Genomic DNA, 22286 nt, shown 5'->3' with positions numbered 1-22286 from the left:
ACAGAAGATTGGTTTCTGCAGTCTCATTACCACCTGTTGCAATGAAAGGCTGGAAATCGATTTTATTGAAAGAAATCACTGGATGTGCGTCTACAGATGATTAACTTTTGGACTTTACCTGATTCAAGATGGCTGCCACACTTAATCAACTCTAGCAAATACAAAAATGGCACCAATTGACATTTTTACAGATACTGAACAAAAAACCTGATGGGATTGTAGCTTAATCATCCCTAACAAACTGCTGGGTTATTTTGATAACTCAACTGTTGGGTCAAAGGTTGGGTTGGGTTTGACGATTCACATCCCGCCATTTTCAGCCAGGAGTTGACCAAACTTAAACCTGACTCTGTTTTAGGACGTAATAATTAAAGCTAAGACATTAAAAACAACTTCTAAGAAGACGTTTAACCTGACTGGCTTTGTTAACCACTTTAGTTTGCACTAGACAGAGAGTTTTGGTTCTTAAAATTATTAGCTGATGCTAGCTAGCTGAAGCTAACAGTGGTTAGCGCCAGCTAGCTAACACAAACCCAAGTTGTAAATATCTAATGAGGCAGAATTTGGGTTTTTCTTTGAAACCCAACATTTTAGAAGCTCTAATTCAATAAATTAGTCATCGTAACTCATTTTTTGAGTATAAAACTGAAACTGTTGAGTACCCAGGGTTGGCTTGGTCCAAATATGAACCAGGGCTGGGATTTTTTTACCCAGCAGTTTTTAGCATTTTCCATTTTTTAATAACTCTGAGTCATATGGTTGTTACAAATTGCTGTATTGTTGGAGGTATTCTTACACTAATCACTGATATTGTTCAAATGTATTGAAAAGATGTCTTGTTTCCTGTTATGTTAGGCAAAAATGAGTAGAAATGTGATTTTAGTGGCCAATCTCATATGCAGTATTTAGAGTAACCATAGAGATATGTGATCATAATCTTGAAGGAAATGTATTTGTATTTCAAGTAGGATTCTCTATTACTCCTTTCAGCATTATCCAACATAAAGAAACCACATATTATTGGAGCTAGAAGCCAAAACATTTTACTCTAACTACTGTGGATCGCTCAAGGTGAGTATTCAGAGGGTCGAACAGTTTATGGCATTGAAGGTCTGATGCTTCCTGGATGATATAAAAGCATAAAGAACATTTTTATTTTCTGAGAACAAATTCAGTTCAGCAGAAATGACTGAATGAATCACATGTAAGCTCTTTATTTATACAACAGTAACCCTGTGGGTCACGTTGGGAAACCAGAATTACAGAAGCATTACTGTAATCTCAAAAACACACGCCGCACAAAGAACGAGGTAAATATGGTTTCTGTGGGATTACTTTCTAAATGATTCTGCTCTGCCGAAAGAGCTTCCAGCTCAGTCTGCTCCACGAACGATCGCCGCTCTGCTCGAGCAGTGTGATTGTTTTATCATCTCTGGGCACAAATGTTCGAAGATGGCAGACAAACAGGGTCACGGCGTGCTGCTCAAACAGTTCTCCCAGAAACGTTTGCTTTTCATTAACGTCCTACACCTCAGGTTCGACAGAGGCCAGACACCTGAACAGCCAAGGCCGTTGGGTTGTTTGTCTCAGAAGGGGCGGCGCCGCTCGCCACACCCACCCCCAGTTAGCGTTGGAGGCGAGGAGATAACATAACGGCTGCCACGTGTGTTTGGACTATAAATAGAAACTGTGTTTGTTTTATAGAGAAACCAGATGTCTACTTTAAGTCAGATGCATAAAAAAAGCCTGAAGAATTGGGTTTGTTTGTTGCAGATTTTCCCCAAACGCTCCTAAATGATTTTATGATCAGATTATTCCTCGTTTCTTTGTTCATTCATTAACATTTACCACGTTCCGGAGCAGCTCCAGCACTGTGCAATTCATCACTTCTTTATGTGTCACCTCCGGGGAGTCGGGCTTTCTTGTAAAATTTGAAAGTGGTGTTGATTATTGTTCTACGGGTTTTATGAAGCTTTTAAAAGGAGTTTATTCTTTTGGACTTTGGCTGGTTTTTCCACTAATTTTCCGTTCCACTCCTGCACCCGACTATGCTGTGCAGTCTGTGCTTAAAATATCAGGAAAGTTTAAAAAAAAAGAAGAAGCTTCAGATAAGGATTGAACAGAAAAAGAAACTTTAGAAAAGGCTGAAGAACTAATGACCAAGGCTACTTTAAAGCTACTTACTGACAAACAAAATCTGCACAATAGTTTTTCCCAAATCGACGGTTAACGTGTCCTTAAAAATGAAAGTTGTGAGCAAAATTTGTGGCCAGATATCAACTACCAGATGTGTTTGTTTGCCTACGGAAACAGCTGAGGAGACTGAAAATAGGCCAGCAGCGGCCACGTTTATAGAAGAGCCATGTGGGATAGAGAAGTCCGACAGTTTGGAGGTCTTGGTACGTATTTACGCTCAGATTCGTTGAGCGAAACCCGGTATTTAGTCGTCTCTTTTCTCATATATTTTCCACCTAAACGTTGTCTTCAAGTCGAATGACTCATGGTTTTCAGTTTTGTTTACACTGAGCGCATACCCGCAATTTCAAAATTTTACATCAGTGTATCTGGAAACGTACTGCAGTGAACTCTTTCTTTTAATGTTTGGTTTCCTAGTTTAAAATGAGTCGCTTTAAAAGAAACTTTGGCTTCTTGTGAGCAAAATGCAAAGAAATCAGAGTGTAGGTTTAGAGCTTAAAGGAGCAAGGAAGCCCCATTTCAGAATAATCATGTGTTTTCTTGAAGGGGGTGTTCCTTGATGAGCTGAATTCAACTTCAACAGGCAGGGAGGGGGAAAAAAGTGTCGGCAGATTTGTTTCAGACCGCCCTTTAACGCATCACTCCTCAAGCCCTTCCTCTCAGGACTTTCCAAGTTTTCTGCGACGACAACAACAACAACGAAAGAAAGAAGGAAAGCAACAGACGCCAGCAGAGGATTTCCTGCCCAAAATATCTGCACAGATCTGTTGCAAGCGTGGCGGAAATGAGCCTCTCCGCCCGTTCTGACGGCGCAGACTGAGCACCCCCCCACACGTCACCATGTGGCCTCCTTGCAGAATAAGATGCGCTCTGAAGTCGGCGGCCGCTTCCCTCCGCAGCCGGGGCGCCTCCGCATCTCCGCGCCGGAGCAGCGGGAACGCTGCGGCCTTCATGCCGGAGGCGGCGGGCTTCCCGGCGGGCGTGTCGGGCCGCGACGCGCTGCGGGACTTCTCGGTGGCGGACGGCGACGGCTTCTGGGCCGCCGTGGCCCGCCACAGGCTGCACTGGATCCGACCCTTCCGCCGCGTGCAGGACTGCGACCTGAGCCGCGGGAGGATCAGCTGGTTCGAGGGAGGCGAGCTGAACGTGTCTGGTGAGATTTGCGCCCTAATCCTGGCCCCCTGAAAGTGCACACGAGGAAGTGCGTTTCATGCGAACTGTCGCGTTTGATTGTCGGAGCAGCGAACGCACCATCGAGCTGTACCCTGAACGCACCGCGCGGTGATGCAAGGGACAGTGATTGACACCTCTGCCTTTGTGTTTGTGTCTGTGCGCGCGTGCAGTGAATTGTTTGGACCGCCACGTGCACACGTGTCCAGAGAGGGTGGCCCTGATCTGGGAGCGGGATGAGAGGGGGTCAGAGGTCAGGTACACCTACAGGTCAGTGCTTCTCTTTTTTTACATGAAAGCCAATACAAACACCATACTTTCCTCTTTTTTTGTTGTTGTCTTTTCTCTGCTTTAACCCACTTTTTGCCACCTCTGTTAAAGACATGAACAACAACAGATAACATTCAGTCCACCAGCTGCAGAAAAACCCAACAATCTCTGGGATCAGATGTCAAATTTATGTAGCAGAGCTTTAAAGAAAACAGACCTTCAGATAAAAACGTAACAAAGAAATCAGCGCCAACGTTACAAACAGGGCGATCTGAGCACCAAGCAGCCTGTTTCCCACTGTCATTAAAGGCAGAGAACATTTGATAATAATAATAATAATCATGACAGTAGCACAACAGAAACAATACATTTCTACTCAACCCACATAAACGATCGCTTTGTTTATATCCTTTCTAATCATTTAAAGCTGCTTCTCATAAAGGTTGACAGGTTAAACCTAATAATTAACTTATTTTTTATGCTTTTCTTCTGCTCTGAACGCAGAGGCCAGAAATGAACTGGACAGTCATTTAAGCCTGAAGTAACTCGGTTACAATTTAACTCCTAATGCTAATAACCTGGCTAACATAAATCCCTTTATTTGTTTGTGCCTTTTAGATTCATTGAAGTGCAGATAATTATAGGGGTTTGATTTATAGATGTTTGTTCATTAGCAGGAGTTTGACTCGTCCCATTTGGAAGTCTTTTTGATGTTTTTTTCCACGTTAAAACATTCAAGGTTCATTTTCCCGGCTTTAAAGATGGCTAATTTCTATAAGAAGTCTGCACAACCGTGTGCAGCTTCTATTAAGCAAAACTACACTTGATCTGCTGTCAAAGATTGGCTGGCTAATTCTACTACATTTAAAATACCGTCTCACGGGGCCGTGAAGGTTGCAGCAAGCGGCCGCATCTGGCCCGCGAGTCTCGATGTTTGGCACATCCGCGTGTCGTTTTGCAGGGAGCTGCTGGAGATGACCTGCCGCGTGGGGAACCTGTTACGGCGGCACGGCGTAAAGAAGGGGGACTGCGTTACCATCTACATGCCCACCTGCCCGCTGGCGGTGGCGTCCATGTTGGCCTGCGCCCGGATCGGCGCCGCCCACAACGTGGTGTTCGCTGGCTTCAGCGCGGAAGCCCTCGCAGAGCGGATCAGAGACGGTGAGGCCTGCTGATGCTCAACAGGTTTACACAACACATCAGAAAGCTGCTCCGTGTTTGATATCAGCAGGGGAGCCAAAGTACGGCAGGCAGTTGTGTCAAATAATCAAAGCACGCTTCTGTCACTTAGTCCAGCAGATTCAACAGTCGTCATTAATCTCTCCTGAGATGGGTTTTGTTTTTATTTTTATCATCACTACACATCGCGGCGGCGGGAACAAATTTCTCCGTCTTTTCTCTTCGTCGGGACACCTGCAGCTGAGTCCAGCACCGTCATCACGGTGAACCAGGGCGTCAGGGCGGGGAAGGTCAGCGAGCTGAAGAGGACCGTGGACGCAGCCGTGCAGAGCTGTCCGACCGTACGGCAGGTGTTTGTCGCCATGAGAACGGACAGTCCGGTCGCCATGACAGCGATGGACATCCCAATGGATGAGGTGAGAACGACGGAGGCAGCGTGAACACACTTGTGTCGGTAACAAAACCAACCGGTAAACAGTGCGATGCTTTGACAAGTAGTTTCAGCTTCGATGTGAGGGTCTTCTTGATGTTTTGCCTCCATCTTTGTTTCCGCGGCAACGCCCCGGGCTGCAGGAGATGCTGAAGGAGGACGCGGTGTGCGAGCCTGCAGCTATGGACAGCGAGGACGTCTTGTTCCTGCTCTACACGTCGGGCAGCACAGGAAAGCCCAAAGGCCTCGTTCACACGCAGGCTGGATACCTGCTGTACGCCGCTCTCACACACAGGGTAAACCAGCTGCAGCGTCCTCGTGTTTTTCACAAAGGCGGGAAGTATTATGGTATGGCGCCGTCTGGCAATCCGTCCGTCTGTCTGTCTGTGGACAGTTTCTTCTCCGAGCTCTAAATTGATATCCCTTTAATTTGGAAATGTGAAACTGCACAACTGGACACCTCATGTGTCAAGGATGATCCCTACTGATTTCTAGGTCACGGGGTCAAAGATCAAGGTCACAGGGGACCCCTTTGTGAAAATCTTGTCTGTGGTCCAACTGCAACCGTGTAACGTAGGAATGTCAAACTGTACAGCCAGACACCTTATGGGTCAGGGATGATCCCTACTGATTTCAAGGTCAAGGTCACATGTGACCCCTTTATGAAAACCTTTTCTTTGCTCTAACTCTTGACACATGTACTCAGGATTTGTTGTGCTTTGGGTTTTGATACTCTGACGGTTTTCTGACGGGTGTGTTATGGACAGCGTGTTTCGTACCGCCAGCAGCGAGCATAAAACAAAACTAAATTCTGCTTACTGATCTTTAAAGCTGAACTTTTAGCTTATGGTTCTAACATCGTGTGAAGAACGTCCCTCCGTCTCGTCTCCAGTACGTCTTCAGCTACCACGACGGCGACGTGTTCGGCTGCGTGGCAGACATCGGCTGGATCACAGGGCACAGCTACGCCGTCTACGGACCCCTGGCCAACGGAGGAACCACGGTTCTGTTTGAGAGCACTCCGGTTTACCCCGACCCAGGTAGGAACAGAGAGCAGAGCGGGACCTGCTCGGGTGTTAAAGGTGTCATTTTCAAGTCAGCTTTCACAAAAATCACCAACTCCTTGCTAGAAAACGTACTGCAGCCAAGGAATAATTGTTTACCTGTTTATTTGGGATATTTGTCTTTTTAATGTAAATATTGCTGCCACCAAAAGGTGAAAGTTAAGCAGGGTTGTTTTTCCTGTCTGTTAGCAAAATATCTCATGAACCACTGGAGGGATTTTAATGAAACCTTCAGTAAATAAACATTAGATGCACATCTCCAGCTGAATACATTTTGGAGTCAACCCAATTCAAGATGGCTGCCACAGCTAATCAACCTTAAGAAACGCAAAAATGGCTACAACTCAGTCAGATTTATAGATTTCGAGCTAAAATTTGGTGTGGCAGTAGCTGAGAGTCATCCACAACACATACTCTGAGCATCAACTGATCGCTCCATATCTTTGTTCAAAACTTTGGTATTAACTTAGGATGTCAACACTTTGTCTGTTAGCAAAATATTTCATGAACCACTGGATGGATCCTAATATAAATAATCATTGGATATATGTCTATGACTGAATAACTAATGAAGTCAACCCAATTCAAGATGGCTGCCACAGCTAATCAACCTTAAGAAACGCAAAAATAGTTATAACTCTGTCAGATTTACAGATTTTCAGCTAAAACTTGGTGTGGTAGTAGCTGAGAGTCAGCCACAACACCTTCTCTGAGTGCTAACAGATCATTTATTTACAAGGTTTGGCCAAAATGGCCACAACTCTGTCATTTCCCAACACCAGATTCGAGGCCTTTAATCAAACACTTTTATTTCTTAGTTTTTCAAGGAAATTGAATGTAGCTTCCTGTGAGCGCCGTTTCCCCATGATCTTGCTTTGTCATGAGTTCTTCAGGCCTGTATCTCTGCCGGCGAATAACTTTTTTTTTTCTCCTTTTAACACTAAGAGTACCGAGCGCACACCCACACAGGAGCCAGAACCACAATCGTCCCACTGTGTCATCTGTCCCACTTTAGTGGGTTCAAAAGGAGGCGAAAGCACAAACAAATCACCACAGTAGTTTCTGCCTCTGAGCTCACAGGCTACTGCTTTAGGTCGTCCTCGCCAAACATCTGCAAACATTCGTCTAAACGTGCCATCTTCCCCGCAGGAAGATACTGGGACATGGTTGAGAGGCTCAAGATCAACCAGTTCTACGGGGCGCCCACAGCAATCCGCCTCCTCATCAAGTATGGAGACCAGTGGGTGAAGAAGTACGATCGCTCCTCCCTCAAAACTCTCGGCTCTGGTATGTGAAACATGATCTTCTGAAAGACTTTTTTTTTTTTTGACACACCGTCCTCATTTGCTAACTTTGCTGTTGGGTTTACATGTTTCTGAGAAATTCCAGCATGCAGCACGAGTTGTGAGGCCTTCGTGCAACAAGGGAACTCCTGTTCAGCTAAAACATCTCCAAAGCTTCAGCCCGGATTGTAGTAATCATCTATTTATTAACTTTATGTTATTTCTCCTTGTTCGGGTTCAGCGCACACGGACCAAAAAATGCCGTCCGGTGTGGTTTTTTTGTCCTCTAGAGAAGAGTCGTGCAAGAAATGGTTTGTTCTGTTTTACTAAAAGTACAAGAAGGTTTGGTTTGCCAGCTCACCTGAGTGCCCCTCAGCGCCTAAAGGAAAGGTCAGGAAGATTTACAGCCAGGAAAATACGTGCACCTGCATCTGTTTGCTTAATTAAAGAAGGTTAAAAGAGGAAAAAATGGAGATTTTCAGTTTGGGACAGATTTAGTTTTTGTACGTGGAGGGGAAAGGTCGCAAAAATCCCTGCAGTCAGTTCTGTGCCCTATAGTATGAAGCAGGTTCAGCTTATTCAGGGTTTCTTTAAGAAATCTGGCTTAACTAACCCTAACGATGAGGAATCGTGGATCTGCATCTAAGGACCACAAATCAAAAATTTTACCAATTCTGCGGCGAGTAGATCTGACCGTAAAGCTGCGGTTTTCTCTTTATTGCACTGATCTTCTGGAGGTGTCACCTGAGTTTGAGACAAGAAAGTTTAAACTTTATGCTCCTTTAAAGCTCTTTGCATTAAAAGCAGTTCAGTCCAGCAATCGGGTCGAGTTAAATTCAAGTCTCCATAATGTTGCATTAACTGTGTGATTTTAATCAGGCGTTCAAACATTTTATACGATTCTTGTTGAAACGGGCACGCAGACATGATGTGTTTTGCACTTAGATGCTTTAATTTTTTATAATTAGACTGCCTTTAGTGTAAAGATGTTCTTTTTTTAAAGATATTAATCAGTTGAGAGGCAGCATGTCGTCATGTGAGCTCTAATCCAGAAACCTTACCTAACCTGCCTTGGAGCAAAAGTTGGCACAATAACCAGCCCAAGTAAAAAAAAAAAAAAAAAGTGAACCGGCTTCATGATTCTGAAAATCCCAAACGGAACCTGAAGTTGTCTCATAAAGACACCAATCGGACACTGTGCTGCGCTGAGCATGACGGCAGCTACTGAACCGCTGCGAGGTGAAACAAACTTAGTGTTTGGATTGGCAACAAAGGCTCAGATTGTTATGTATTCGATAAAATCCATGGAAAAAAAGACAAACTCCCAGAGACTTTTGTTTATATTTCATTTTATTTTGTTTCAGTTGAATCCAAGGCAATGTTTTATTCCTACAGAAATTTAGAAACAGTAGTTTCCTTAGAAACCCGAGTTTTTACCTCAGTTTAATAGTTTTATTCCACACATAAAGATATAGAAAAGGCCCGAAGAACTGCAAATGAAAGGTGTCACATCATCAGTGTTATGGTTCATCTCTTTGTGTTCGGTGTCACGGCGTTCCAGTTTGGAGTCAACATGTCTGATTCAACAATCTGTTTATCTGCTCGTGTGTGTGTGTGTGTGTGTCTGACATCAAGACGACGGCAAAAAAGCATAAATTTAGACGTCGGCCTTCCCGGAAAGTGGAAATCCAGATTGCCAAACAGTTTGGACCACATGGCAGCTTTTCTAATTATCAGAAGTTAAAAATAAACCCCTCGGCCGTCGATCTCTTGAGTTTCTTGTGAAACCACGACCAGCTCCGCTCTGTCGGCTCAGTCGGCTCGATTCGGAGGGACGTCGTTGTGGGTGGCTGCCCCGTTTTGTTGTTGCTGCTGACCGTGTTCCACTTTCACACCGGGTCTGATTACCAAAAGCCGTATGAGTAATTTAGACCCAAAACATGCAGTGACATCATATTATATTAATTCAAGCTGTTCCTGTCTGTCTGCAGTGGGCGAGCCGATCAACACCGAGGCGTGGGAGTGGTACCACAGGGTGGTCGGGGAAAAACGCTGTCCTGTGGTGGATACCTGGTGGCAAACTGGTAACTGAATATATCCTATATTTAGAGTTCGTATCTTCAGTTTAGTTGGCTGGCTCTACGGTTTATGCTGCCCTGCCTTCCCTTGCTGGTCCGGAACATGACAGCACATGCATAACTCGTTTCTATGCTCGTGTCGAGGATTTTAAAATAAATTTTTAACAACTTGCTGACGCCTTCTCAGTCCCAGTTCAAGTGAAAGTTGGGTTCGCAGGCTCCACTTGAAAACCAGCCATGTCTGCAGTGAAACAGCCCACCTTAGAGGGAAGAGCTCTCAGCTCCGGTTCTCAAACCAGGATAGTGTTACATAACATCTGCAACTGTGTGTGTGTGTGTGCATGTACACACACACACACACACTCATATGGGTGTGTGTATATGTTTGAAGAGAGGGAGCTTTTCTCTTTCTGTAGACTCAAGAATGAGAGTCGACAGAGCTGCACAAATATTGCAGATTTATCATCATTGCAATATAATTTAGTGCAATATCACTACCTAAGGGCTGCTTGGACCGCAATAAGTCATAGGTTATTAGATTTCATGCCTTGGTGCTCACACCAAGTTCAGATAATGGCGATGACAGAAGAGAAACTGAGGAATATTATGAAATATTGAGAAACTCTAGGAACCAGAAGTAAACCTTCAGTCTGAGAGCGAAGTGCTCTGTTAGGAAAATATGGAACAATAAGATGGAGCCTGGTTGTTGGGAGGTTTGGATGTTAGAAGTAAGAACCAGGAGAATGAAACGATTCACATTGTCTGCCTTTAATTTTCTAACTGAAACAAAAAATAATTTATTGGTTTTAACATGATTTAGAGAACATTAGGTGGATGAATCACCTGCCTACAATTTTGACAACAGGAGGCAGATAAAACGAGTCGCTGTGGCCGACAGAAAACGACTGAAAAAATATTTGTAATATTTTCTAAACAGTTCAAAAGTTGCAACAAAATAACCGTTTTGCCTCCACAGCTGTAGTTTATAGGGGACATAATGGCAACATGTTGTAAATCAGCTGATTTTGCTAATAATGTCCGAACACCGGACCCGTCTGACACGACGTGTTTCATCCTCGGGCCATCCTAATCAGATTGAGTAATACCCAAATGGGGCAAACCCGCATTAATTACCATACGAACGGCAAAAAATCTATTCCTGATGATAATTAAACATCAGCGCATCGTGAGCTTAAGAGTCGCAGACACAGATAACGACCCAAATACCCTACTTCACCAAAAAGGATTATGTTGTTACGGTATTTTTTCCGGACTAGTGTTTTCAATTAGGGCTAAGTGGCATTATTCATAAAGGCCATTTGGTTGATCTGGACGCAAGTAGCCCGTTCAGAGAGGGGAAATGGATTTTCACCCGTCGAGGGCGTCCGATCTGTTCGTCGGATCATCCAGGGCAGGCGAGGGGAGGAGATGGAGGAGAGGCCTGAAGGCTTCAGTCGACACAAAAAACGCAAACTGGAAGCCGAGTGAGGGGATACGCGGCGCTTCTCGTCTTTAAGATGAAACAGCTGCTTGACACAGAGGAAAAAAGATTAACTTTTTTTTTTTTTTTTTTTTGGCCTGGGACCGTATTTGGACCTGAACTCTCACAGTTCACATGAACAGGACGCCGGCTCCTAATGCCATTGTGGCATCATCTGTCGTGTCCTACTTTTTTTAGCCGTTTTCCAGCACTGGTGCCACCGACACCATGAGGTGGATTACCACTGCCCCCCCACCCCCCGAGGCCTGGACGGCTCTAATTGTTTTAATTTACTTAGTATGGCTGTAATTCCACAATCTGCATCTGGAGCCATGAGAAGGGCTTACATCGGATTCACAGACCGTTACTCAGCTCTGCCTTTTATAGGTTCTATTTTGTTCCGTTTCTAAAGTACGCAGACATGTTTTTTGTTATTAGTTCTTTCTAGTCTTCAATATTAGAATGTTAATTTTAAATGATATATCCATTTCTTCCATTTTCACATTGCAGAAAAATGTAGGAAAAGATTAAGTGAACAAGAAAAAAGGTGTTATGATGCGCTGCTTGGGGTCAGAACTGTTACATATTAATACCAGCAGTCATAAATTATTAATACTTTAATAGCTGTTTAGGACAGAAATGAGATACTAAATTATTTAAACCACATTAAATAGAGAATACATAAAGGTTTCCTTATAGAATAATGTTTGGAAAAACCTTAAAAACTGACCACGGGTGTATCAAGTGTGATCTCAGCAAACAAGTTAATTAGTATCTGCTGCCACAGGTGGGCGCTCACGTGGATCGCCTGTGTCTGTTAGCTAAATATCTCATGAATCAGAGGACAGATTTAAATGAAACTTTCGGAAAGTAATCGTTGGATATACATCTACGACCAACATTTAGTGTTTATTAAAATAAACAGAGGCCCATGGAGCCTTGAGGAACACCAAAATGAAACTGTTACTTGTTGTTTAGGTCATTTTTGTTGTTGTTGTTTAAAACTACGATCCAGTTTTTAAGCCCAAGTGTCAGGAAATCCATGTTTCATGTTTTAAAAATGATCTTCTGGAACCAGGTAGTTTGAGGCTGAGCAACACAGGCATTCATAGCAGCTAAAACGAACACACATTGAGCTCTTCTTTCATTGTTTGTGAACAAAATGTGAAACTGTGTGTGTGTGTGTGCGCTCAGAAACAGGTGGCATCTGCATCGCCCCAAAGCCTTCAGACCCAGATGCAGAGATTGTCCCGGGGATGGCTATGAGACCCTTCTTTGGCATTAAGCCGGTGCTCATGGACGCTGAGGTGAGGGCTCGATTGTGTGTGTGTGTGTGTGTGTGTGTGGATGAGAATGGCCTGGAGGAGACGAGGTCAGATCGGGATTATAAAATCGTCAGCAGCTGTGTCACTTTCTGACACCCACCCTGAAAAATCTGTCGCACTGTTTTTTGCTGTGGATGTGAGCTCTTTTGCAATGCGAAGATTGTGACAGAGTGATGTTTTTTTTGAGCGGATACAAACTTCCTCTTTCACAAGCTTCACAGGGTTTAATGTTGTGTTTCAAACAGCCTTAAAGGCGCACACTGACTGGCTTCATTCTCTCATTTTTGATGCTTTTATGTTAACAGATGTAGCTCTTTTTGTTGTTTCTCCAGGGCAAAGTGCTGACTTCTAACAACGTCTCTGGAGCTCTGTGTATGGCTCAGCCTTGGCCCGGTATGGCCAGAACCATTCACAACCACCACCAGAGGTTCATTGAGACCTACTGCCAACCTTATCCAGGTACATTATGATGCGTTCAGGGACCAACCGCTTAACTAGAGCAAAAATAAAAACCATCTGGATCCATGCTGTAGGTTACTTCTTTACTGGTGACGGTGCCTACCGTTCCGAGGAGGGCTACTACCAGATCACAGGACGCCTCGATGACGTCATAAACGTGAGCGGCCACAGGATCGGGACGGCGGAGATAGAGGATGTCGTGGTAAGTTAGTTTAAATGTCAAAGCGTAACTGAGCACGAATACATGAATCGTTCATCACAAACTGGAATTTGGCCTCAAGCTGGTGGTTAAAAACAAGAAAAGTCATGCCACATGTTGCCATTTTATTCACTTTTTTCCATCTGAGAAGCAGCAATTTACAACTTAACTTTCTCAACAGTTCGTTAGGTGTTTAAGATAAAATCACAGCTTTGATGACAACATTTTCTGTAAAGCATAGCTACGACATATTTATTGTAAAGCCATTTTTGGATAAAGGTCTTTAAATGTGAAATGACTTTGATTGTGACGTCCGTGACAGAATAAGTGTCCTGAAGTGGCCGAGTCTGCCGTCATAGGATACTCTCATAACATCAAAGGACAAGGCAAGTAACCTGCTGATTTCAGTGTAAATTATCACACGTGTTCTCCAGTGTCCACACGGATAAGAACACAAATCTCTTCCTCTGCCAGGTGTGTATGCTTTCGTGGTGCTCAAAAAAGGTGTGGAAGTCCAGGAGGCAGATTTGTCCAAGCAGCTGAGCAACATGGTGTCGGAGAAGATCGCCAAGTACGCCTGTCCAGACTTCATCCAGGTACGAGTCGGCTCGGGCTTTTAAACACAAAGATCCTAAAACCCGACTTTCCTCGGTGACCCTTCCCTCTGCTCTGTGTCGGCAGTTTGTCAAGCGTCTGCCGAAGACCCGCTCGGGCAAGATCATGCGGAGGGTCCTGCGGAAAGTCGTGGAGTGCGACCTGGACGGCCTGGGCGACCTCAGCACGCTGGACGATCCCGCAGCCGTTCAGGAGATCATTGAAGACCACGAAAAGCTCTTACGTAAATGACGAGGTTTGCAACAAATTGAATCGTGAAACAAAACATTCCAGTCGAATGAAGACTACCCCCGATCACGTCGCCGTATTTTAATTAACCCAACTTGTGCCTTAAAAAAAAAAATTAACGACCAAATATTTAGTTTTTATTGAATATATGAACACTATGAAATCAAATAGCTCTTAAACTGTGAACTGATCAGATGTACTTTGTTCTAAGTAGGATTTCCTTTAAGAACATTGAGATTTTCAGACTAAAATTACCAAACACCACTCATAATAATGCAATGAACTGTAATCAACATGAAAGTATTTCTTTTAATGATGAGAGAGCATTTTGGGGCTTCTGATTCTTAAACTCAAACCTTCAGACAGTTAATGTTGCATTCCCACTTTTTTTTTTTTCCTGAACATGTCAACATAAAAAATAAAAAATAAAAAACTGAAGGTGCACTTTAGCCAACTGGGCCGATGGCGCCGAGCCTGAGAGCACCTAACGCCACAAACTAATGAATAAAGGAGTCTTTTCGCTCTTGCCTCCCGTGTTTTCTGGTGTCGCCGAGCTCACGTCGCCTCCTCTCTGGCTCCTTTTAATTTGGTCACCTCCCACCGGCCGCCTCCGCACAGCTTCAGCTGGACGTCGTGGTACTGAGACAAATAGTTCGACAGTTAATGTAGTCCTCCTTTTTTAGATTCAGACAGCAGATTTAAGGGAAAAAAGCTCATCTATGATCAACTTTTGTCAGGCTACAGAGAAGATTCTTTTATTATACTTCTGTTTGATTGATTTACTAGTTTTGTGAGAAGGTTAAGGTTAAAAAAAAGGCTTATGTCAAACAAAATAAACCAAAAAATGGTTTCTCAATTGTAGTTTTCATTTTCTTACAAGCCACATTTTGGTCTAAACATTCAAGAGTCTTAAAGGTGTCTGCTCAGGATTTGGCCTACCTTTACCAGACTGCTCCGGTGTCCCAGACTGACCAAAGTCATGCCCAGCTGTTTGCACAATCTGTACAGCTGTGCCTCGGCTTCCTCAGTCAAAGCGCTGGTGGCCTCATCTAAAACTGATGCATTAAAGCAAAAAAAAAAAAAAAGAGTGAGAGAAGGATGGAGGGTTGTTCAGTATAACAAACATTAGATATGGTGAATTGTAATCAAGCTGTTTATTCCTGAGGTGCTCCGGTAAGTACTTCAGAGGAACATACTGGCATATTTCGGCTGCAGGTAGAAGAGCCGTGCAAAGGAGAGGCGCTGCATTTCACCGGGAGACAGAACGTCAGACCTGAGGGGGAGAAAACGCCCGTCAGAGCTGGGGTGGTTTGTTTCACAGAGCCGTTTTTAATTTGGTTCATACCAGTTCCAGTCAACCTCCTCATCCAGCCCTCCAGTCCTCTTCAGAAGGCTGGACTGAAAAATACCAAGTTAGCTTCAATATGAGCACATAAATAAAAGCTTAATATTTAAAGAAAGCACATCATGATAAAATGGGACTTTATTTTTTTACTGAAAGAACATTTTTGAATAAACAGAACTCACCACTCCAGCCAGTTCCAAGAACTGAATAATTCTGTCGTCGTCCACTGACCCTGAAAACAAAGATAGTATTAATTTATTCAACATTTTGCAGATACTCTGATGCGATCCTAATAGGGAGAGCCCAAAATATCAAAGAAAAAACAGGACAGAGCTAAAATGTTTCCAGAATAAATATAACCTCAGAGTTCAGTTTGACTTAAAACACAAACTAACCTCTAAAATACCTTAATGATGGATTTTATTTTAGTGTTTTAGTAGAAAAACCATTAAGAGATTTTCCTTCTCTTTGTTAAACAGTTTTAATGGAAACTTCTTGGTCATGATATGTTACCTGATGCAGGGTAAATATCCTTCAGTGGATAAATCACCTGTTGGAAAGAAGAGTTTCAGTAAAAGAGAAAATGGTCAGTTTTTTGATGATTGTAGTGGTTATAAGACCTGCATTTCATAATAAATGACATGTTTAGAGACACAAATGTTACAGATTTGTTACCTGTTCGCGCAGAGTCCCATCAGTCATGTAGGGTTTCTGTGGAAGGAAGAGCGTTCCTCTAGGCCCGAAACATGTGGTCATCTGAACGAAACCTGCACCAAAATGGACAGGCGTTAAGCCACGAATGTGCAGGAATTCTACAAATCAGTCATTTAGGAGCCTTTACGAGATTCCCAATAACTTCCTCCTCATGCAGAGACAAAGGGTTTAGGTTGAGCCCTCACTGGTCAGGAGGAAAAGCTACAAACGGGTTCGGTCCTCTCGCCGTCTCACCGCTGTGGGCTTCCCAGAGCCGGTTGAGGACTCGCAGCAGCGACGTTTTCCCGGTGCCCGTGTTTCCCACCACCAGCAGATGAGCACCCTGACTGATTTTCAGACTCAGATCCTCCACCAGCAGCTGGTCCGAGAACGGAGATTTGTAGGAGAGATGGTCCAAGATGAAGGCCGTGTCCACGGGGCCCGCGTGGACATTGAAGTCGCTGTTTGAAAAGAAGAAAATGATATTTAGATGATGCTGCTGACAAACATTTTTCACGTCCTTTTTCCATTTTCCTATTTCCTAAAATGCCTCGACAGCTCAGATTATTTTCAAACGGCTCACGCGGACCTGTCAAAGTCATAGCTTTCTCCTGACGCAGGATCGTAGTCGCACTGCTTCCTCAGGACGTCATCCATCACCTCCATCAGCTCCCCGATCCTGACCACAGAACGCACACACACAGAGTCGGTGATCCACATACAAAGCCTGCTAATATTATTATTTCTCCTGCGGTTAAAGTACGCAGCAGGATACCTGTGGGTGTAACCGGCCACATCTGACAGAGTCGTTGACAGGTCTATTAGCTGTGTGAAGCCGTTTATTAAGTAGATGCACACAAAGGCGTTCTGAATGGACAGGAAGAACATCGAGCAGAGAGTCAAACACAAAAAGAGAATAAAACAGTAACACAAGTTTACAGTAAACTTATAGATGTGATGTTCCAGTGGTAAACTTCTGAAAGAAATGTGACCCAAAAAAGTTGGAGGAGAGAGCTTTGGTGCCATCTAGTGGCTAAACTAAAAACAACAGCTCTGATTTCTGCCCTTCCACACTGGATGTTATCCCCAAATGTCAGTAAGGAACACTTAGCATGTTTACATCCTGTCCAATTATTAAGTTTTAATATGTTTCTGTTTCACTGTTCTGTGGCTGGTAAGTGACAAAGCAGGCCTACCTTACTGATGAGTGCACTAAGTTCACCAGGAGTGAGCCCATCGTAAACACCAGTGAAGATAGGAATGGCGATTATAATGTAGCTGAGGAAACCTCCGAGGTAGTCAAAGGTGTTCACCCCGACTGGGAGAAGACAAGTGTCGGATTAAATCAGCCAGTGTCAAAGAGAAGCAGCTCGGGTGGCGGCAGCTGAAAGGCAGTGTGTGTAACATGTTACTTTCTTACTATAGAGCCAGAGTTCCTTGTTTATGAGACTCTTCTGAGTCTGCAGCAGCGTCTGCAGTCGTCGGTTCGTTCTCACATGCTCCACTTTTCCTGCTCTGAAGAGACACACGCGTCAAGCTGCCGTTCGGCGCGACTTCACGTTGGGACGAATCAAAGAGCCACATCGCGTGTTGAGAGCCTACGTAACGTGTAAGTGCTTTTTTTTTCTGTCTCACCTGTAAAACGCTGCAGACTCTGCATTGACACGGATTTGCATGTGCTTAAATCTGTAAGAAATGTCAAAAAAAAAATACACTTTTAGTAAAGCTGTGCTATGACCTAAAATGCAACGTGATTCGAGCTTTAAACAAAAGTCCGCCTGTTTCAACATGGGACTTGGGGAACAAAAACTAAACTCCAAGCTGATGCATATCCTGTTATTAGACGGCAAAAGGCTCTGAGCCAACATCCGCAGACACTTCCTTGTAACAAAGAACCTGTTTCCCTGACAGCAAACACTGGGAGGATCCGCATTAAGTAAAGCTGGGGAGAGGCCCAGCTGCTCTGTTGTTACCACAAACTCTTTGTTTACGCAGACACTTGTGTGTGTTTTTGGTCACATGACCAGGACTGTGTGGCAAAGTCACCTGAAGTCCCCCTCCAGTTTCTCTTGCTCGAACAGGGTCGACACAATCGGACCCATGAGGATTTTGTTGGCGATCGTTCCAACGACGAAGTATCCAAAGATACTCACAGGACCGATCCAGCCGGTGCTGCAAAGCAAAGAAACCTCATTTGTTTACGTTTCCCTTCCTTCAAAAAGACAAAGTAAAACATTACATTTAAATCCTTTATGAAACCGAACGCTAAAACGCCACAAATTAATACTCAAAATTTAATCTAAACAAATATGGGAGGATTTAGTTTTTAGGTTTTTAGGAGCATATTTTCGGACTGGAACAAACACGTGAGAACTACACCCTTTTCCTGCTTTCCTGTGAGTTAAAGAAAACTGAACTACTTTCATGTTAACAAACTAAAGCTACCGATCAGATGACCAGAGTGAGCAGTGGGGTTAAAAAAAGAAACCCCAGCTAAACAGATGAGACAAAAAGTATTGCTCCTGGTTCATAGTATGGGCTTCGAACACTCCCGTGCTGTAAATGTAGACGTCATTTTAAAAACAAATAATAACCAAATGTTTTTAATTTGGCTAAAGCTCCGCAGCGCTCCAGCAGAGCCCGGTGTAACGTTCAGCTCGGACGCTGACCTGTGAAAGCACTGGTAGGTGTAGTAGGAAATGGTGAACGGCGAGATGATCAAGCGGCTGGCCATGGTGCTCATCTGCTTACAGAAGCGCTCTACATCCTGACTGATCCGCTGGTCACTGGGAGACAAAAAAACAACAACACACACAATTAAAAGATCGGCCTCAGCTGCTGCCACTCCAAATCTCAGCTTAATAGCTGCAAAACGGACTGAGTTATAGTTGCTTTTGTCTTTGCTGTGTCAGCCATCTTGAACTGAACTGACTCCAAAAGTGAATCAGTTGTAGATGTGAATCCAGTGGTTACTTTCTGAGAGTTTTAATGAAATGTTGCCAGTGGTCCATGAGATATTTTGCTAACAGACAGACAAATTAATACACACACAGAGACAATTATATAATTGCTTGCCTTTCATAGCAGTGGGCAATAAAAATATCATGAAATATTACATAGAACAAACAATATACGTCAAACTTTTAAAAAGTACTGGTTGACAATTTGAATAATACCAAACTGGAACATATTTATGTCTTTAAATACAAAAACACCCGTCGCTGAAAGACTGAGTAACAATGTGTCTGTGTTTGTGTGTCTGTTAGCAAAATATCTCATAAACCACAGGACGAATTTTAATGAAACTCTGAGAAAGTAATCATTGGATGAACGTCTACAACTGATTAACCTTTGGAGTCGACCTGATTCAAGATGGCTGCCCTAGCCAACTGACTTTAGATCATAGCTCAGTCAGTTTTACAGATATTGACTAAGAATTCGGTGGAGCAGTAGCTGAGAGTCATCCACAACGCACGCTCCAAGTGCTGCTCAGCGCATGAAATCTCTGTTTAAAACTTTAGCGTTGGACTGTTGGGAGACAACTCTGTTAGCAAAATATGTCCAGAGCAGATTTTCCCGTCATTTCTCAGCCTGCAGCTCCGGCACGAAAGGCGCCTTCCTTCGAGTGGCGCTCGGCCTTTAAATGCCACCACTTTGGACGATGTCAACATAAGAGAGCAGCTCACGCTTACGGGTTATCGATGTCCTCTCGGAGCACGTTGAGGATGTAATAGACTCTGCCCTGGAAGTAGGCCGAGTGGAGGCTCTCCGTCAGCGTCCTCCTCCAGCTGACGTACATCTGGTTGCAGATGTACTGGTCGAGACTTTTCAGCTGTGGCGAAAATAACACAGAGAGGAAGGAAGAGACGGGGCTTACTTGTCTGCGAACGGAGGTAAATAACACAAAAACTTCAAAACTGTACAACATTTTAAGGGTGTAGTTGTGACCCAAATGACTGCAAAACTTAAAGAAGGTTCAGGTGCAACAAAATCCAACACGTAATAAGACATTAGATGATTTAAGCGAACAAATCAACATAATTTGGTGGTAAATTATCTGCTTCTTTGAGAGAAAGGGAACATAACAGATATAAAGTGTGTAAAACTACAAAGTAAGCATGTCAAGCTGACCTTGTAAAGTCGCTGCAATTCGACCGTTTTATAGACAAAAGCCATGTTTTAAGTACCAAACTGATAACCTAAAACTGAATACCACGAATCTTATCTAGACAGCCGTTGTAAGTGCTGACTCTAAAGTGATAAAAAAAAGGCAAAGAAAATGATAAAAGGAACAAAAACAGCTGACTTTGGCCACATTCCAGGGTGTAACAGTACGATCCATCAGTAGGATCTTAATCTCGTTCGGACCCCAGGACGAGAGATAAAAAAAAAAAAGTTCCTGCGGCAGAAAACCCAAAAGTCCAACTTACTGTGGAGTTGAGCAAAATGAGCACCAGGGCGGCTCCCACCAGGCTCCTGAAGCCGGAGTAATCTTTGTCTGCGAGCACGTTGTAGAAGTGACTGGGGAGGACGCCCACCTGGTAAATGATCAGCTGCTCTGGTGGCAGAAAATGATGTGTTAGCAGCTCGTTGTGGTTTTTTTTTTTTTTACTTTTTACTTTTTAAAAGACTGTCCAAACGGAGGCTTGTTAAACAATACTGAGAGATGATGAAACAGTTTGAGCTGCAGTCATTTTGAAGCTGGTTTGACCTGATTATAACCATTAATTTCCTTTTTTTTGGGGTGTGGGGGGAGGACAGCTTCCTTTTGCAAAACATATTTAGTAACTTCAGCTTTTTACCTGTCAGAGTGACACCGAGCAGCGTCCCGAACATCAGAGCACTCTGACTGGACCATGATGGAAACAGGACTTTCTGGATGCTGCAGAACCTCTGAACAAACCTCCAGTCTAGTTTTGGCCTAAGTTACATAGAATGAAGAAGCTTGTTGAGACACCCATTTGTTCATTTTCATGCATGATGCAACACTGCTGCGAGCTCCTTATGCTGTAACAGCACCAGGAAGTCCAAAAAATAAAGAAATTAATTTAAAAAGGAAGACTTAGAGCTGTCTTGGTTGTTAAATGAGATTCACAGTTTCGTTTATTATTGATAAAGTTTCATTTTTACCTTTTTCTTCCTGTTCCTTTTGTCTTCTCCTGCCGAGGCATCTGCACCAGCAGCCCAGAGCTATTATTTCAGCCCCCTCCAAGTTAAAAAACTTCACATGAGTTGTCCGTATTTTATTTAGGCGAACGATATTCAGCAGGTCAAGAAAAACAGCGCAACTAGAGCCTCAAATATTATGAAACGAGCAGATTTGTAACACCGGCGAGCGATGACAACACTCACCAAGCGCAGTTTCAAACAGATTTTATCGACTTTATGTTAAAATAATGTTGTTTATTGTCTCTGCGACGCCACATAAGTAGTTTAAACGCGTATCCGACTTATCTTAGAGCTGTTTCACCTTCGGCTTCAGGTGAAATCAAATGTTTTGGTCAGCTGCCGTCAAATTACAAACTTCCGGTTTATCTGATTTCCGTTTCCATTTTTCCAAAATAAAAGCTGCAACCTACTTTGGTTTAAAATGAATTCCAACGAATTTTAATGTTTTTCAAATAATATTATAATTGTGGTTTATACCTACACTCATTTTGAGAGGAAAAATTAAATATAATAATTCAGTTTCTTACCGACTAACGTTTAATGGAGGGTCCAATCAAAATGCTGTTCACAAATTGCAAATATTCACATAATATTATTTTATCGAAGCATTTAAACACTGCTTCCCTACAGATTGGCTTTATGTGATAATGATTAAGGTCAAGTAAATCTTTGTTTAACAGTTTTATGTGTAAAAAGAATGATAATCACCATTTGAACCAAACAAATTGTGCCATTGGCTATTAAAAGATTGTATTTCTCATAAAATCTTCTAAAACCTAGTCTTAAAACAATGTTTTTAATGAAATAACAGCTACAAAATGTGTACTAATTTATTTTATAAAATTAAGGGGACTTAGAGTACTTTATTTTCAGTCGTGGTTGATTAAATCCCTGTACATTATGAGTACAAAAACGTGGTTTTAGCCTTAAATATATTTAACACACCGTCAGTGGAAACCTCTATTACCTATTTTCCCCACAATGTCTGAGTCATTGATTTTATTTGGATTAGAAATAACTAAAACAGCATGCATGACAAATTTAGTTAACTCAACAAACAAAATAAATAAACAAAACCCATAAGCAACGACTGCAAAAAAAAG

At 43.1% G+C, this 22286-nt stretch overlaps 2 protein-coding genes across 2 annotated transcripts; one reads left to right on the top strand and one right to left on the bottom strand.

Moving 5' to 3' along the window:
* The first annotated feature begins 2830 nt into the window (after positions 1–2830).
* On the top strand, positions 2831–14171 carry acss1 (acyl-CoA synthetase short chain family member 1). The gene is made up of 14 exons (XM_017427313.3): positions 2831–3349; positions 3540–3636; positions 4598–4797; positions 5056–5231; positions 5389–5541; positions 6138–6285; positions 7459–7596; positions 9584–9676; positions 12345–12457; positions 12808–12934; positions 13009–13136; positions 13456–13519; positions 13608–13729; positions 13815–14171. Exons 1-14 carry the CDS (start codon positions 3037–3039, stop codon positions 13977–13979), a joined length of 2037 nt encoding a protein of 678 aa, XP_017282802.1. The 5' UTR covers positions 2831–3036; the 3' UTR covers positions 13980–14171.
* A 160-nt stretch (positions 14172–14331) lies between these two features.
* Positions 14332–21530, bottom strand: abcd4 (ATP-binding cassette, sub-family D (ALD), member 4). The gene is made up of 19 exons (XM_017427314.3): positions 21145–21530; positions 20817–20935; positions 20445–20572; positions 19707–19846; positions 18684–18800; positions 18061–18186; positions 17650–17700; positions 17435–17529; positions 17211–17332; positions 16790–16881; positions 16604–16693; positions 16270–16475; positions 15997–16088; positions 15835–15871; positions 15504–15553; positions 15322–15374; positions 15173–15249; positions 14916–15031; positions 14332–14615 (listed from the first exon to the last, which is right to left on the bottom strand). The coding sequence occupies exons 1-19, from the start codon at positions 21183–21185 to the stop codon at positions 14532–14534; spliced, it is 1836 nt and encodes a 611-aa protein (XP_017282803.1). The 5' UTR covers positions 21186–21530; the 3' UTR covers positions 14332–14531.
* Positions 21531–22286: the final 756 nt, after the last annotated feature.

The sequence above is a fragment of the Kryptolebias marmoratus genome, linkage group LG19 (assembly GCF_001649575.2).
Source record: "Kryptolebias marmoratus isolate JLee-2015 linkage group LG19, ASM164957v2, whole genome shotgun sequence".
Taxonomy (NCBI): domain Eukaryota; kingdom Metazoa; phylum Chordata; class Actinopteri; order Cyprinodontiformes; family Rivulidae; genus Kryptolebias; species Kryptolebias marmoratus.
This window is presented reverse-complemented; position numbering and strand designations above follow the sequence as displayed.